This window comes from Panthera tigris, chromosome A1 (genome assembly GCF_018350195.1).
Source record: "Panthera tigris isolate Pti1 chromosome A1, P.tigris_Pti1_mat1.1, whole genome shotgun sequence".
Taxonomy (NCBI): Eukaryota; Metazoa; Chordata; class Mammalia; order Carnivora; family Felidae; genus Panthera; species Panthera tigris.
In genome coordinates, this window is record NC_056660.1 from 3729479 (window position 1) to 3745116 (window position 15638).

Consider the following 15638-nt stretch of genomic DNA (forward strand, 5'->3'; position numbering starts at 1 on the left):
GCAAGGGACCATGCCCCCGGCGGGGACGCCCTAAATTAGGAAATGCGCTGGCTGTAGCAGCGGGCGGCCCGGAGCCCAGGTGGGCAGAGGGGTGGTTGCGCGAGCCCCAGGCCCGGGATGCCCGAGGCGGGCGCCCGGGGGCCGGAGGGGAGCAGGAGGGCGCCCCCCGCGGGCAGCCTGGAGGAGCCGGCTGGGAGCGGGGGGTCTGCGAGCGCCCTGCTCAGCGACACGCGCGCGTGCGCGCCCGTGGGGGGCGAGCGGAGGGCGGGAGGGGGCGCCGGGGTGCTGTCGGGGCTCGCGGCGGCGGGACGGGCGGCACGCGGGGGGCGCGGTCGTGCGGGGCGCGCGGCGCTGGGGCCGGCAGGGGGCGCGGCGGAGGGAGCCGGGGGGCGCGTCCCGCCGGCGGCGCCCCCTGCTGGGTCCGGCGAGCGCGCGCGCGGGGCCGCCCCGGGGCGGTGCGGGGGGGGGCCGGGCCGAGTCTCAGCCCCGAGGGGAACGGCCCCCGCCTCCCCTCGCGCCCGGCCGGTGGCGCCGGGAGCCCGGGCGGGGATGGGGGCCCCCGCGGCTCGGGGGGAGCGGTGCCCCCGCCCAGGAGCAGAGCTGTCGCTGCGGTCGCCGAGGAAGGAGGACGGAGCCCAGGCCCGCGCGGTCCGGGGAGAAGCCGGGGGTCTCATCCCGTCGGGAATGAAGGGAAGTGCGGTGGCCGTTTGCTCGCCCGGACCGCCGGGAGGACCGCAGGTAGAGAGAATGGGCACGGACCACCACTCCGCTCTCCGTTGCCCGGATGTCCTTCCTTCCTTCTCTTGCAGCCCCTGAACGAACTCCTCCGAGGTTGGGGCCGCCTGGTTCCTCCGCAGCCCTTCCCCGAGACCCCGGAGCTACCTTCCCACCCCGCCCCCCTCTCCCTCGCCACCCCCTGTGTCCCACGCAGCGTGGGACGTCCTCCGCCAGGCTCTGAGGGCTCTGGCACAGGTGGGAAACGTAGCTGGGACAGGTGGCCTTTCTTTGCGCGAGAAAACTTTGCTAACTGATGTGCGCTCTGCCACAGCCCTTAAGTAACTTTGTCGGGGCCGGGTGGGGGAGGGGAAGAGTAGGGGGGAGGGGGAGGGAGGCCGGCGTGGGCGGGGGGGGGGGGTGCGGGGATGAGACGGAATGGAGATGAGAATGATTTGTTTGCTGCAGATTGATTTTGCCAAAAAACATTGCCCTGGATTGGCGACTAGCCCATCCACGGACACTGAGTAAGCAGAGTAAATGCACCGAGTACAAAGTTGCCCAGGGTTAGTTGGGGCGTTTTCGCGGAGACACAGAGATGCTTAAAATCACAGGTGGCTCACCCGCTCCTCGGTGGGATTATAACTTGATGATCCAACCCCGTTCTACCCATTATCCCTCGTTAAGTTCCCATGGTTGGCATTTATGTATTTGCATGTTCTCGTTTGCTTAAACCAGAGTTAGCGAGTTGATAATTTTGAAGTCGTTACTGGGTGGTCTGGTGTTTATAAATACTGACACAATCACACGCAGTTTTTTTGTGAAACAGCTCATCGAGTGATGCCGAATGTTGTGCAGGTCGATTGGTAGCGACGGCGCTCTGTGTGTTAATGCCGCTGGGTGGGCTTTAAAACAGGTAGATCTGTGTTTGTAAAGCAATGGAATCGTGTTTAGTTTTCTTTTAAAGCAACTATTTTCCTATGGCTCTTCCTGTGCTTTTCTTTCTTGAATACGAGCAGGCTGTTAACCGCCCCCCCCAAAAAAAATACAATAGATATCACAATATTTTTCAAACATTTCCAGGAGCTGACCTCCTGGTTTTGGTGATGGAATGTTTCACTAAAAGGTTCAGTGTCTCTGGTAGGAGAACTTCCTCTCTAGAAAAGAGGTGTCTCCAAAGTGACATCTATTCCGCGTGTGTAAAAATATGCAGAGTAGACTTTTAACTTCATTGGGTTACCGTGTTTTCAAGTATTTCGTTTTGCTTAAGTCCTATGCTTTTTTGATGTTTAATGTATGTTATTACTGAACCAGACATTAAACACAATTTTTAGTAGATATTACACCTAAATCATTCATGTACAGTGTGGGCTTAAAAGTGTAGAAAACCTGGCCTGTAAAACAATTACATCTATAAGATAAATATCGGAAGAAATACAGTGATGAAAATCCATTTAGCAAGTGCAAATCATTAGACATACATAGCAGCCTATGAAAGAAATCAGGAAACTTTGATGTTTAACAAATAATGTATTTGCTTTTTTAAACTATCCTAATACCTCTTTCAGAGAGAATGAGGATCATATGACTCATTTCATTTGTAAAGAATCATTTTAATTGTGTCCAGAGGATATTTTAGATAGATTATATTAAATATATATGTACACTATTACATTTCAATCAGCATCATTGTATTATCTTGGGTATGACTTTTTAAAAGTTATTAGGCCCTCATTTAGATGTTCAGTTCTTTCGATTGTGTCCTAAAAGAGCTTCTAATGCCCTTTGGGCAAAATAGGCAACTATCTATGGACATACAGTTAAGCAAACAGTTAATGTTAATTTTACTTCTTTCTCTAGAATTGCACTGTTAGAAAGTGATTTATAGGGACATGCTTATTGTAATATAATAACCCTTCTAATTTCCTAACGGCTTAGGTGATGTTGCTTTGTGATTTTTCAAAAAGTGCCCATTTCGTTGTATCTTTGGTAGTTAAATTTATGTGAAGTCAACACAACTGGTTACATGGCGTGAGTGGTACAAATACAGGGTTATCTGTGTGAAGTATTCCTCGTTTGAAGTTATATTTGCCTGTAACTTTCCCATCCTGACACCTTCTAAATACGGAAACAAAATAGCTACCTATAACTGCCTGACTGTTTAGTGTATCATTTTGTTACACATGAGGGAGATACTCGTGCTGGAATAGGAGACATCAGGAAAAGGAAGGACATAGTAAATTAATGCTTCCTAACTATTTTAAGGTCATGGATTCCTTTGAAAACCTGGCGATAGTTAGACATCTGCTCTTTGGACTGGGTTTCAAAAGGTTAACTGTTCTTGTAGGCAGTTCTGGATCCCTGGCCGAGATCACTCAGATTAAGTTCTCAGCATGTAGGTGGGCTTGGTTGCAGCACGTGCAAACCCTTGAGTCAGTCCGTTATAATGAAGTGTAATTACATGAATACTTACGTTAATCATAAAACAATGAACACTTAATTGGATAAGTAACAGGAACCTGGTATTAATTTATAGAAATGTGCCTGGAATATTTTGTCTTAGTAGACTTTACTGTTTGTTGCTAAACTCCTTTTTCAAAAATAACATACGGTAAATGACCTGAATGATAAAAGGGGAAGTTGAAAAACTAGGAAATCTTAACTACAGTCATATTGCATTGAAGACGGGGGCCTCAGTAGCAACCAGGTATAAAAAGACTAAGGCTGAGGCACCTGGGTGGCTCAGGAGGTTCAGCCTCTGAGTCTGGATTTCGGCATCAAGGTGAGATGATTGTCACCGTCTCAGGGTTGGTGAGATCGAGCCCTGTGTCAGGCTCTGAGCTGACAGCACAGGGCCTGCTTGGGAGTCTCTCTCTGCCCTTCCCCTGTTCACACTCTGTGTCTTGAAATAAACAAACACTGAAAAAAAAAAAAAGGCTAAGGCTGTATAAAAGTTGTTTTCATAAAAATGTCTTTAGGAGTCACCAGATTATTTACATGAAATTCTGCGGGTTGGATTATAACCGAGGTTGCTTTGCCTTTCAAAGGCTTGGTTCCCAGATGCTCCAGTCCCCAGCCAGTCCACGGCTTCCACGCCTGCCCCATGGCTGCTCTCGGAAGCCATGGTTCCTCTTCCGTATCCTTGGTATCCTTCTCCCTTAAGATTCTTGACTCTGTTTGTTTATAATCGCCTATACTCTGAAATGATTTCAGGTAAATACCCAGTAAATCTTTCTCCAAAGACTTTGCCTCTAACACGTAGAGCTTGCTGCTGTCCCTCTGACTTCTAGCACTTGCTGTAAAAAGAAAAGCGCTGGGACGCCCGGGTGGCTCGGTCGATTGAGCGTCCGACTTCGGCTCAGGCCATGATCTCGAGGTTGGTGAGTTGAGTCCCGCGTCGGGCTCTGTGCTGACAGCTCAGAGCCTGGAGCCTGCTTCCGATTCGGTGTCTCCCTCTCTCTCTCTGCCCCTCCCTCACTCATGCTCTGTCTCAAAAATAAATAAACATCAAAAAAAATTTTTTAATTAAAAAAAAAAAGAAAAGTGCTTTGTTCCTCCCCTTGAGCGAGCTCCTCCTTTAGGCCTGGCACGGTCCGTCTTCACAAGCACCCTGTGAGGAGGGCCCCACTTAACACAGACAGAAACCAGGCCCAGAGAGGCTGTGGTTTGCCAAGGTGATTGCTCAGCAGGGTTGAGGAATAACACAGACCTTACACCCTGCTCGCCCCACACTCCCTCCCCACCCCCACTGCCCCGGCCCTAGCACAGAGACAAGAGGAAAGAAAACTTTCACGAGTTCTTCTTGTGAATGCCAGCTAGCTCAAATGTCTAGTCGACAAAACTATTGCTAGTAACGCTTTGAATCAAGGAAGAAGACTCATCTTTAAGGTGAACGTTCGCTAGCATAGAGAGTCAGCACCAGTAACCGCGGTGCCCTGACAGCCTCGGATTCTTCCTTCGAAACCCTGCAGAAGTCTTGGAGGGGACTTCAGTGCCTTCATTTTCTAATTAAGTAGTTTTCTCTGATTTTTTCAATAAATTAGGAAATACAGAAGGCCTGTACAGTACATAAGATAGCATCTCATTGGCACGGCATTCCGTTAGCAAGTCTTGAGACGTGTCGAGCACAGCGCGATGCTGTCCAGCCCGCTGTTCTCACCTTTTTTATGAAAGCTTTTCGTGTTAGTATACTTATCTGAAGCAACAGTTGTATCTCCCTTCACATATCATCCTATTTTGCGGCCTAAGTTTGGCTTTCCGGCCTCTTTTCCCCTTTCCTTTCCATAATCCAAACTTTGGTGAGAATGACCCAGCTGGAATAACAAAAGAACGATATTCCAGTCCCTTCCTTTGACCCATCTCACGCCCAGGCGGCTGTCCTGCGGTGTATGTTTCTTTAAGAAATACCACACGGTGCTTAGGGTTCCACTGAGAACCTTTCTACGAGTCTGGAAAGGTGGACATCACTATCTCTTTGAAAAATGCTTCTCTCTTGTATTTTTTTTTCCACCTCCTTCTTGAATCCTCACTAGATGCATTTTGGCCCTTCTCGTTTCCGTCTTCCGTCTCTGCTCAGGCTGCTGATGCCCTCCTTCCACATCATGATGGTTTAATTGCTGCAGTGATTTGTAATTATTTTGTGTGAGCTCATCTACACTGAGAGTTATTCTTAGATAGGAATCTCAACTGCAGCAGGTGTGAAAGTCTCCCTAGTGGTGTTTCTTCTCATGTATCTGCTGGGATGCAGAGGTTTTATGGGTCTCAGAGCAGCTCTTATGTAAATTCCATGGCTTGGGGTGATAGCAGCACATATCTTTTGTAAATTTGGACACATTCACACCTATAAATGGTACAGGCTTGTAGTTGGTGCAAGCTTATGACTTTGCTTTCTTTCTACCCAGTGGTTCATCTTTCTATCACAAGCCTTAGAGAGGGAGGGATCTCTTCTTGTACTTTCTTTCATGGTGGGAGCTCCGGCCTTCTTCTGGACAGAGGCCAACTCTCCCATCTTTGTTGAGCGTTAGGATTCAGGCTCAGTATCTAGGCCCTAGATCCATAAGTGGATCTAATAACCTGCATCTCTGCCTCTGATTTCCATTCTTTTTTCTAGCCTTGAGAATGTTCCATTCTTTCCTATTTGACTATATATTTGTAAAGTGTTACCTTTTGTGGAGAATTTCCGTGTCTTGGTGGTATAAGTGGTGCTCTCTCATGTCTTCTCAGTCCGTTACATTGGAAGAACTCTGTAGGTGTAATAAATTTCATTATTTGGGGGGAATACTTCCTATGCAACCACTTCTGAAGATAATTATGATATTATGAAAAATAAGCTGTGCTGGCTAGATTCTGAGCTAGATTCACAAAAGGGCTCCATGACATTCATTATCTAAATTTTATTTTTGGGGTACCTGGGTGGCTCAATCGGCTGAACATCCGACTTCGGCTCAGGTCGTGATCTCGCGGTTTGTGAGTTTGAGCCCCGCGTCGGGCTCTGTGCTGACAGCTCGGAGCCTGGAGCCTGCTTCGGATTCTGTGTCTCGCTCTCTCTCTGTCCCTCCCCTGCTCACGCTCTGTCTCTCTCTGTCTCAAAAATGAATAAAACATTAAAAAAAATTAAATTTTATTTTTTTCAAAGTGTTTTTTTAAAAGTATTTATTCTGAGAGAGAGAGAGAGAACAAGCAGAGGAATGGCAGAGAGAGAGGGAGACAGAGAATCCCAAGCAGGCTCTGCTCTGGCAGCACGGAGCCCAATCTCATGAATTGTGAGATTGTGATCTGAACCCAAATCAAGAGTCAGATGCTTAACTGATGGAGCCAGCCAGGCGCCCCTAATTAAATCTTAAATAAACCAAATTTTAACTGACCTCTGGGATTTTCAAATTAGCAATAAAGTTAAATGGTATATTAAATGATATTGAATGATTAGATGTATAATAAGAGTAATTCTCATTTATGTTCACCTGTGGATTAAGTTGGTTATCTAACCTGTTGTTTATTTTTGAGCTGTCTACACCTTTACTACGAAATTTTGTTTTTATTTATTAATATTTCTTCCAAATATTCATTGGAAAGTGAGGACAGACATCAGGACAGTTTTGTTACCGATTAGGGTTTGAGCATTTGGTTGCTTGGAACTAGTAAATTGAGGTTTGGGTATTTTATTTACCTTGCGACGTAAAACTGAGACCTGAAGTATGAATTTGTAGTCAGGACAGGTACTCAAGTAAGTACCGGTTGATTTTAGATTTTTACTTTGCAGGGAGAGTGAAGGGGACATAAGAATGTAATACAATCATCAGATTCACCTCTTGGATTAACCATGATAATGAGACAATAAATTTATCTTTAAAATAGTAAAACCCAACTAAAACACGACTTGCGTATCTACAATGAGAAGCATCAGAAGTAGGTAGGCAAGCTTTTTCTGTAAAGGGCCCGATAATAAATATTTTAGGCTCTGCGGGCCGTAAGATTTCTGTCACAAGTACACAACTCTGCAGTGGTAGGGTTGGAAATACATAAACAAGTAAGCATGGCTGTGGCCTGGGAAGACTGTCCTTAACAAAAACGGGTGGCCGGTCTTCTTTGACACACAGGCCATCATTGACCAAACCCTGATCTGTACTAATGAAAACACTCAATTCCAAAGGAATCAAAACTTCCGTCGTGAAATAGTTTTCAACATAGACTGATATTGTCAACGTTAAAAATTAAACAGCAAAGGCTGTCAAGCAGCAAATTGGTTTATTGGGGCACAGCAGAGAAGTCGCGAGTTAGGACGCACAAACTACGGGGAACCCCAGGCAAGTCCGGAGAACAAAAACATCCTTTTGTTTGTTTTTAAGTATAATTAATTGTCAAGTTGGCTAACATACAGTGGAGATACAGTGTGCTCTTGGTTCTGGGGGCAGATTCCCATGATTCATCACTTACGTACAACACCCAGAGCTCGTCCCAACAGGTGCCCTCCTCCATGCCCATCACCCACTTTCCCCTCTCCCCCACCCCCCATCCACCCTCAGTTTGTTCTCAGTATTTAAGGGTCTCTTATGGTTGGCCTCTCTGTTTGTAACTATTTTTCCCTCCCCCATGGTCTTCTGTTAAGCTTCTCAAGATCCACATATGAGTGCAAACATACGGTATCCGTCTTTCTCCGACTGACTTATTTCACTCGGCCTAATACCCTCCAGTTCCATCCACGTGGCTGCACGTGGCAGGATTTCATTCTTTCTCATGGCCAAGCAGTGTTCCATCGTGTATATAAACCACACCTTCTTTATCCATTCATCAGTTGAGGGACATTCAGGCTCTTTCCAGAATTTAGCTATTGTTCAAAGATCTGGAAGAGCAGCCTTTCGTACGGGGAAGAAGGACGTTGGCAGGGGTCGTTCTGAACAGATGTTCCGTGGGGGAAAATGGGCTCCAAGTGGCGACTGCAGGTGACTGAGGTGGTGACAGCTTGTCTTTGGCCGCAGGCAAGGGCAGCGTGCGGTCGCCAGACTGAAAGGAAATCGTGCCTCTTCCTGCTGGACTGGGTAGGCCGCGAGGAGTGTCTCCTCCGCCATGACTCCCAACTCCGTTTTCAGGGAGGTTTCCTTTATTCCTTTTCACAGGAGATTCGTAAACGTGATTTTCTGAGGAGATCACTTCATACAAAATCCTAATACAGTCATACTCAAAAGGCTTAGGAAAGAAAGAATTGCCCCTGTTTATTTTTTCTTCACCTTGTTTTCTCACTTCTTGCTTCAGACAGTGAAATAATTCACAAAATTAAAAAAAAAACCAAAAACCATATTGCTTTCCTCTCGGGAGGAAAGTTAGGAGCTGAAACTTCAAACTGTTTGTAAGTTCATGGTTGTAAACTACCTCTAATTTATAAATGATACCTTAATATATGATACCTTATGATATGATATGATATATGATACCTTATGATACCTTAATAATGATACCAAAAAAATGATACCTTAATATACGCATCACTGTGAATTTGCTATACGTGTTACGTAACATTAAGGATCATCCTTGGGCGCCTGGGTGACTCAGCTGGTTAAGCATCCGACTTCAGCTCAGGTCATGATCTCACAGTTCTTGGATTCGAGCCCTGTGTTGGGCTCTGTGCTGACAGCTCAGAGCCTGGAATCCGCTTCGGATTCTGTGTCTCCCTCTCTCTCTGCCCCTCCCCCGCTAGCGCGCTCGCGCGCTCTCTCGCTCTCTCTCTGTCTAAAATGAACATTAAAAAACAAAAAAACAAACAAAAAGGATCATCCTTGAATTTCATCACTATATGAAACTGTTGCGACAGGCCAAAATATAAAAAACTAGAGAAATGTATTTATGTAATCCATATTTAAAAGTGGATATTGTATTGTACCTTTCAGTAAGCCACGATCATCTGCATATTTGGTTTATGACTTTGTTTCTACATGTAGTAATCAAATGGAGGTGAGCCAGAAGAGTCATTTTCCTTTAAGAGATAAGAATTTATGTAAATTGGAAGCAAGGAGGAAAAAAACCTAAAAATCATTTTATCATGTTTGCCTCTTTTGACATTTAAAAGATTTTACAGTTTCATTAAACTATTTAGTTTCATAAAGTCTTCTTAGGTTCATAGTGGGAAGGGCTCCAGATTTTTCTATGTTGCCCGATTTAAAAATATTAACTACTTACTGGCAAGTGATGTTAATCCTTTATTTGCTACACATTAAACATTTGGAAGACGTTTTTCCAACTCATAGATTTTGGTTATTTGTAGATTGTGTTTTCAAATAAAGTCAACGAAAGGTGGTAATCATTTTGCAGTACATAAATGTATCAAATCAACACATCGTACACCTTATGCCTTTAAAATGTTGTATGTCAAATATACCCAGTATAGCTGGAAAGAACATAAATGAATGGAACCCTACTCCCCCATTTCAAAAAAGAAAATACTGTTATATTATATAGTGATGGTTATATATCATTATATATGTGTCCAAACCTATAGAGCATACACACCAAGAGTGAACTCTAGGGTAAAATATGGACTTTCAGTGATTATGAGGTGTCAGTATAATTCAGCTTTGGTAAAAAACGTACCATTCCGGTGAGTGGTATTGAAAACGGAGGAGTCTGTGCATGTGTGGAGGCAGGAGGTATATGGCAAATCTCCGTACCTCCCTCTCAGTTCTGTTGTAAACCTGAAACTGCTCTGAAAAATAGTCTCTAAAAAATGAGCCGTGCATACATACACCACATTTTCTTTGTCCGTTCATGTGTTGATGGACACTTAGGTTGTTTCCATATCTTGGCTGTTGTGAATGAGGTCGCAGCGGACTCAGAAGTGAAGCTACGTCTTCAATATCGTGACTTACTTCCTTTGGATATATACCCACAAGTGGCATTGCTGGATCATGTGATAGTTCTATTTTTAACCTTTTGAGGAACCTCCACGCTGTTTTCCATAATGGCTGCGCCATTTTACATTCTCGTCAACAGTTCCGGTTGTAAGAGTTCCGGTTCCTCTACGTCCTCGCCAACGCTTGTTACCTCCTGTCGTTTTTGATAATAACCATTATAACATCTCATACTATACAGTACAGTGGAATTTGGTTAAGGTGATAGCGTTTAAGTGTTCTGACCAGGGAAGAAAGGCAGGAAGGAAGGAGAGAAGGGGAGGGGGAGGGAAGGAGAGCGGGAACCGGTAAGTACTTGAGGTGATAGGTGTGTTAATTAGCTTGATGGCGGGGATCATTTCACATCACGTTGTACACCTACAATTTTGAGGTGCTTGGGTGGCTCAGTCAGTTAAGCGTGCAACTTGGCCTGAGGTCCTGATCTCCCGTCCAGTCCATAAGTTCAAGTCCCCTATCAGGCTCTGTGCTCACAGCTCAGAGTCAGGATCCTGCTTCGGATTCTATGTGTGTCTGCCTCTCCCCTGCTCATGTGCGCTCGCTCTCTCTCTCTCTCTCTCTCTCTCTCTCTCTCAAAAATAGATAGCCATTAAAAAAATTTTTTTAATATATGCAGTTTGTATTTGCCAATTATATCTCAGTCTGGGGGTGGAAATTTTCCACAGGATATGCTTTCGACGTGATTTCTATATTATATCCAAAGTGTGGCTGTCAACTCCTGCCCCAGTCAAACAAACAGATATCTAAAAGTTAATCTGCTGCATTCAGAAAAGGGAGGGGAAGATTGAAAGGCCAGACTTCCATTAGCAATGGCTTGTGTTGTAGCGCCTCAGAGCTCCTCTGGCTCGCCTGCCCTGATCGCAGACCGCAGACTGTGTGTCTCCATCCAGCAATCCGCTCGTCCCGCATCTTTGTCCAAAATGGGATGCCTCATTATTCACTTCAAACCATTCCTGCTCTGCTGGTTAACCTTGCTTTTCGTTCCACTTACGCTCCCACACAGGCACGTTAAAACCTTCCGCTTGCCCATCCAGCTGGGTGCTAAGTTCCATTAAAGCCTCGCTCTACACGGCCTCCCAGTTTCCTGCATTTGGGTCCAGTGGCCTCTGCTTCCATGATGCTTGGCAGCTTGGTACCTGCTACTATCTTGGATTGCTCGGCAAATTGTTGTGGAGTCGGGCTTAATGTTTTCCAGCCTCTCAAGTCTGAGCACGGAAACCTGCCCCGAACGTCCTTTGCACGTAGGAACTGTCATGAAGAAGCCGAGGCCCTGCCCCTGTCACCTTCTTGGACTGCTGTCCACCGGCCTCCTCGTCCTCCCCCTCGTCGCCATTTCCCTTCCCGCGTAGCCGGGCCCATGTTGGTTCCTGAGCTGCCTTGGCCTGGCCAGCACCGTCCGCTTCCACCTGTCCACGTGTCTCTGCTCCATCCCCTGAGAAAAGTCCTGCCATAGGTTAGTCCTGTGCGGTGATTTTCCTGTTCTTCTCCCCCAAATGTCTTTAAAATCCCATAAACGTTCAGTGGCCAGTGCTGGCCATTCACAGGCTCCAGCTGCAGCTGGAAGGACCCTTTAGCATCGCGCTGCTTTCCTTCACTTGTGCTTGACTCGTTCCCTCTCCATCCCGTCGGGAGTCATCCCAGACCTCCTCCCTGGTCCTCACCACCCTTCGCTGCTGACCTCCCTCCTCTCAGCTGGGACGATGCCCTGCCTCAACTTCCTGTTCTCCCCAACCGTAACCCTAACCATGCCTGCATCTGTGCTTTCCTCTTCGGAGCTGCTTCCCCGGGTCCTCCCCTCTTGCTTTTCCTTCACCTTCTTTAGGCCATTACACTTCTGTGACCCTCCCCTCCATGGTGCTTTCCCGTATTTATGAATTAGTGCAAGATTAGACATGTATTTGAGGTTTACATAAAAGACTTTAGAGAGAGAGAGTGGCTGCATGTATGACTGGTTTATTAAAGACAGAAAATAAATTATTATCAGCCTAGCTTTGAGCTGTGTAAAGCAATCTTATCCTGTGCCTATCTTGATATAGTTTGTATTTGAAAATTTTAGTCAACTTACTCCATTAAAAAAATTGGGGCAAAAAAAATGATTTAAGACAGTTTTTGAACAATGAAAGGGATACATCGCATCATCCTCAAATCAGTAATTATGTGACATACTCAGTTCCACAAGTAAATGACCGGTATTTCTTGAACAAAATTTTGACGTACAATTGTTGTATTTAAAAAAGGAGCAAAACAATATGGGATGAAAGGTAAACAATTTTAAAGACTTTGGGGAGAGAGGATAGTTGTAGGTCCACAGCAAAATTTAGAAGAAGGTACAACGATTTCCCATACTCCTCCTGCCCCCCCAGTCTCCCCAATATCAACATCTCATCCTACATTTGTTACAGTTGATGAGCCTACCGGTGGCAACTATTATCACCCAAAGCTCAGAGTTTGCAATTAGAGTTCACTCTTGGTGCTGTATATTCCATAGGTTTGGACAAATGTATAATGACATGCATCCACCATTGTAGCACCATAGAGAATAGTTTCACTGCCCTAGAAGTTCCCCGTGTTCTGTGTATTTAGCCCTTTCTCCGCACAGTTTTCTGGTGACCAGTGATCTTTTTTTTTTAACTTTATTTAGTGTGTGTGTGTGTGTGTGTGTGTGTGTGTGTGTGTGTGAAAGAGAGAGAGAGAGGGAGGGAGAAGGACAGAGAGAGAGAGGGGAGCGGCAGAGTGAGAAGGAGAGAAAGAATCCCAAGCTGACAGTGCAGAGCCCGGCAGGGGGCTCGAACTCGCTAACTGTGAGATCACGACCTGAGCCAAGACCAAGAGGCGGACGCTTAACCAACTGAGCCACCCAGGTGCCCCACCACTCATCTTCTTACTGTCTTCGTAGTTTTGCCTTTTGCAGGACGTCATATGCTAGGAATCATACAGTAGGTAGCCTCGTCAGACTAGCTCTTTGTACCTAGTAGCATGCATTTAAGTTCCCGTACATCTTCTCAGGGCGTGAGAGCTCATTTCCTTACATTGCTGAATAATATTTCATCGCCTGTTTGCACCACAGTTTGCTTATCCATTCACCTACTGAAGGACATCAGGTTTGTGTGAAATCTTTTTAAATGCAAAGCTTATTTGACTTTTCTTTCCTGAAAACATTCCTAAAACTATTTATTTCAATGTGAGTCCATTTAAAAAAAACAATTGTTTATACTGTGGGAAGAAAAAGGCCTGGGATGATCTTCCTCATAAGGTACACTACCATTTGTGTCCAGATAATTGGCTGCGTTCTAGACGTTTGTTGGTAAATCTAAATATATTTTCTCAGGGGCGCCTGGGTGGCTCAGTCAGTTAAGAGACTTCGGCTCAGGTCTTGATCTTCTGGTTCGGGAGTTCGAGCCCCGAGTCGGGTTGTGTGCTGACAGCTCACAGCCTGGAGCCTGCTTCGGGTTCTGTGTCTCCCTCTCTCTCTGCCCCTTCCCTGCTCATGCCCCCCCCCGTCAAAAATAAATAAACATTACAAAGAATTTAATATATATACATTTTTTTCTCAGAAATGTATCGTATATCTGTTATGTTGGAAGGACATTTTTGCAAATGCTTCTTCAAGTGTTAATGTTGTTAAATAATAATGTTTCCGTTGCACAAAGCCTAAGTATTATTCAGAGTATCACCTCTGTGTTTCAGTTATTAAAACCAAGAATATATCAGAATAGATGATGGTCACCATTGGCCTAAAGAATAAGGATTCAAATGGGATAAGTTTACAGTGACAGTTTGGTAGAAAGGGACTGAGTGTGGCCCAGGGAGAGAAGGAGGATTCTGCACACACGGTGGGGACAAGCTCACAGCCGCTTGGCGATATACAGCCGTGTGAACCTGAGCAGAGGGTTTTACCAGCCATATCGATAAACCGGTAGTGGGCTTAATGTCCACATAGTGTAGCCTAGAGGTGAAAAAAAGCTTAACTCGTTCTTTCAAATATACAGAAAGAAGGAAGGAAGGAAGGAAGGAAGGAAGGAAGGAAGGAAGGAAGGAAGGAAGGAAAAAGAAAAGAAACAAAGGGAAAGAAAAAAAGAAGAAAGAGAAAGAACAAAAGAAAGAAAAGAAAAAAGGAAAAGAAAAAAAAATCTCACTTTGGGAGCTAAAGCAATTACTGCATGCTATTGAGTTGAAATGAACTGTCAAAAATGACTAAGCTTTCAGTTATACTCCAAGGCATAAAGGTGAACTGAACAGAATCATGTTCCAAAAGGGAGCACGCACGTTGCCAGGGATCGAAAGTGGGATGCGATCTACAGAGGAATCGGGAATCCTGAAAGTCTGGCTCGAACCAAGGCCACAAACTGTCCTCAAGTCTGGGCTCCGTTTAAGCTTTTACTGAAACTGAAGTATGCTATTTTCCTTCTGTCTGGTTATCTAGGGTTTTGTGAGAGACCAGAGTTCTTTCAGGAGTCAGATTCACGGAAGGGAACACCATGGTGGCCACCAACAGTTGTCACGCGTAGCTGAGGACCCTCGTAGCCCCATGATGAACACGTCGGTGACCGATTTCCATCTTGAAGATGACAGTGTGAGGTTAATAGTTACACAGTGCCCTCCCGAAAGCATTCAGGAGCAACAAGGAGAGAGAAACCCATTCACACTCTAGTTGAGGCAAAAGTAGGAGACGGCTAAAACCCAAACACAAAATTAGTAGAAAGTTGCCCCAAAGAGTAGGAATCGAACAGGGGTATGTCTGAAAGAATAGCGAGAGAGGCCACTGGAGCTGCAGACTCAGAAACCCGGGTGTGTCCTGCGTGGTGCAAAGTGTGCACGTCTCGCAGGGAGGACGGGAAGTGCACACGCGGACGGCAGGTGGGCAGACAGAGTCGCACAGGTCAGTCACCCGTCCAGGAGGCAACCTGTTGAAGCTGAGCATAGACGGACCTTGTATTAGGGAAGGGAAGGGGAGGGGAGGGAGGAGGAGGGAAGAAGGAGAAGGGAGGAGGGGAGTAAGGAAGGGAGGGAGGGAGGGAGGGAGGGAGGGAGGGAGGGCTGACTGGGAAGTGAACATCGGACAAGCACAAAAACTCCGGATCGTGAAGAAAATTGCGGTCAGACCAGAACATCTCCCATCCCGGCACAGACCTCCTGAAAGTAGCCACTCAGAAGAAGGGAGAGAGGAGAGGGACGGCTGTGTGGAGCGGGCTTGTTGGCGGAAGTGAGCAGCATTGCGCTGACCGTGTCCGTCGCCCTCATGTATTTCTGAGTCTGGCATCATAGCGTCTCGTCTTACACTGGGCTATAGCTACGTTGCTGTGCGGCTGTGGCTCCATCCTTGGTGACCCACGAGACTGGCCTAGGCATCTGGACTGATAGCGGGGCCCCTGTTGTGCCAAACACGTCAGAAGTTCTGCAGAGGATCCCGGAGAATGGTGGGTATTATGTTATACATCCCCTGCTTGGTTCTGTTGTGTTGCCACGGCTGAGAACCACTGTTCTTCATGCCTCAGTCTCTCTGGCTTTATCTGTGCTTTTCCACGCACC

At 46.0% G+C, this 15638-nt stretch overlaps 1 protein-coding gene across 9 annotated transcripts in view; it reads left to right on the top strand.

The window, feature by feature from the left end:
• The first annotated feature begins 512 nt into the window (after positions 1–512).
• Positions 513–15638, top strand: part of SGCG (sarcoglycan gamma) — a 165650-nt gene continuing 150524 nt past the window's right edge. For 6 of the 9 annotated variants that reach the window (XR_006215724.1, XR_006215744.1, XR_006215721.1 and 3 more), the window contains exon 1: positions 513–738. Coding sequence is in view for 3 of the 9 variants with exons in the window: in XM_042981546.1 (XP_042837480.1) it covers positions 550–738 (189 nt within the window). In the remaining 6 variants the exon portion in view is untranslated. The remainder of the gene's footprint in view (positions 739–15638) is intronic. The other 3 variants (XM_042981674.1, XM_042981746.1, XM_042981607.1) reach the window with 3 other exon arrangements.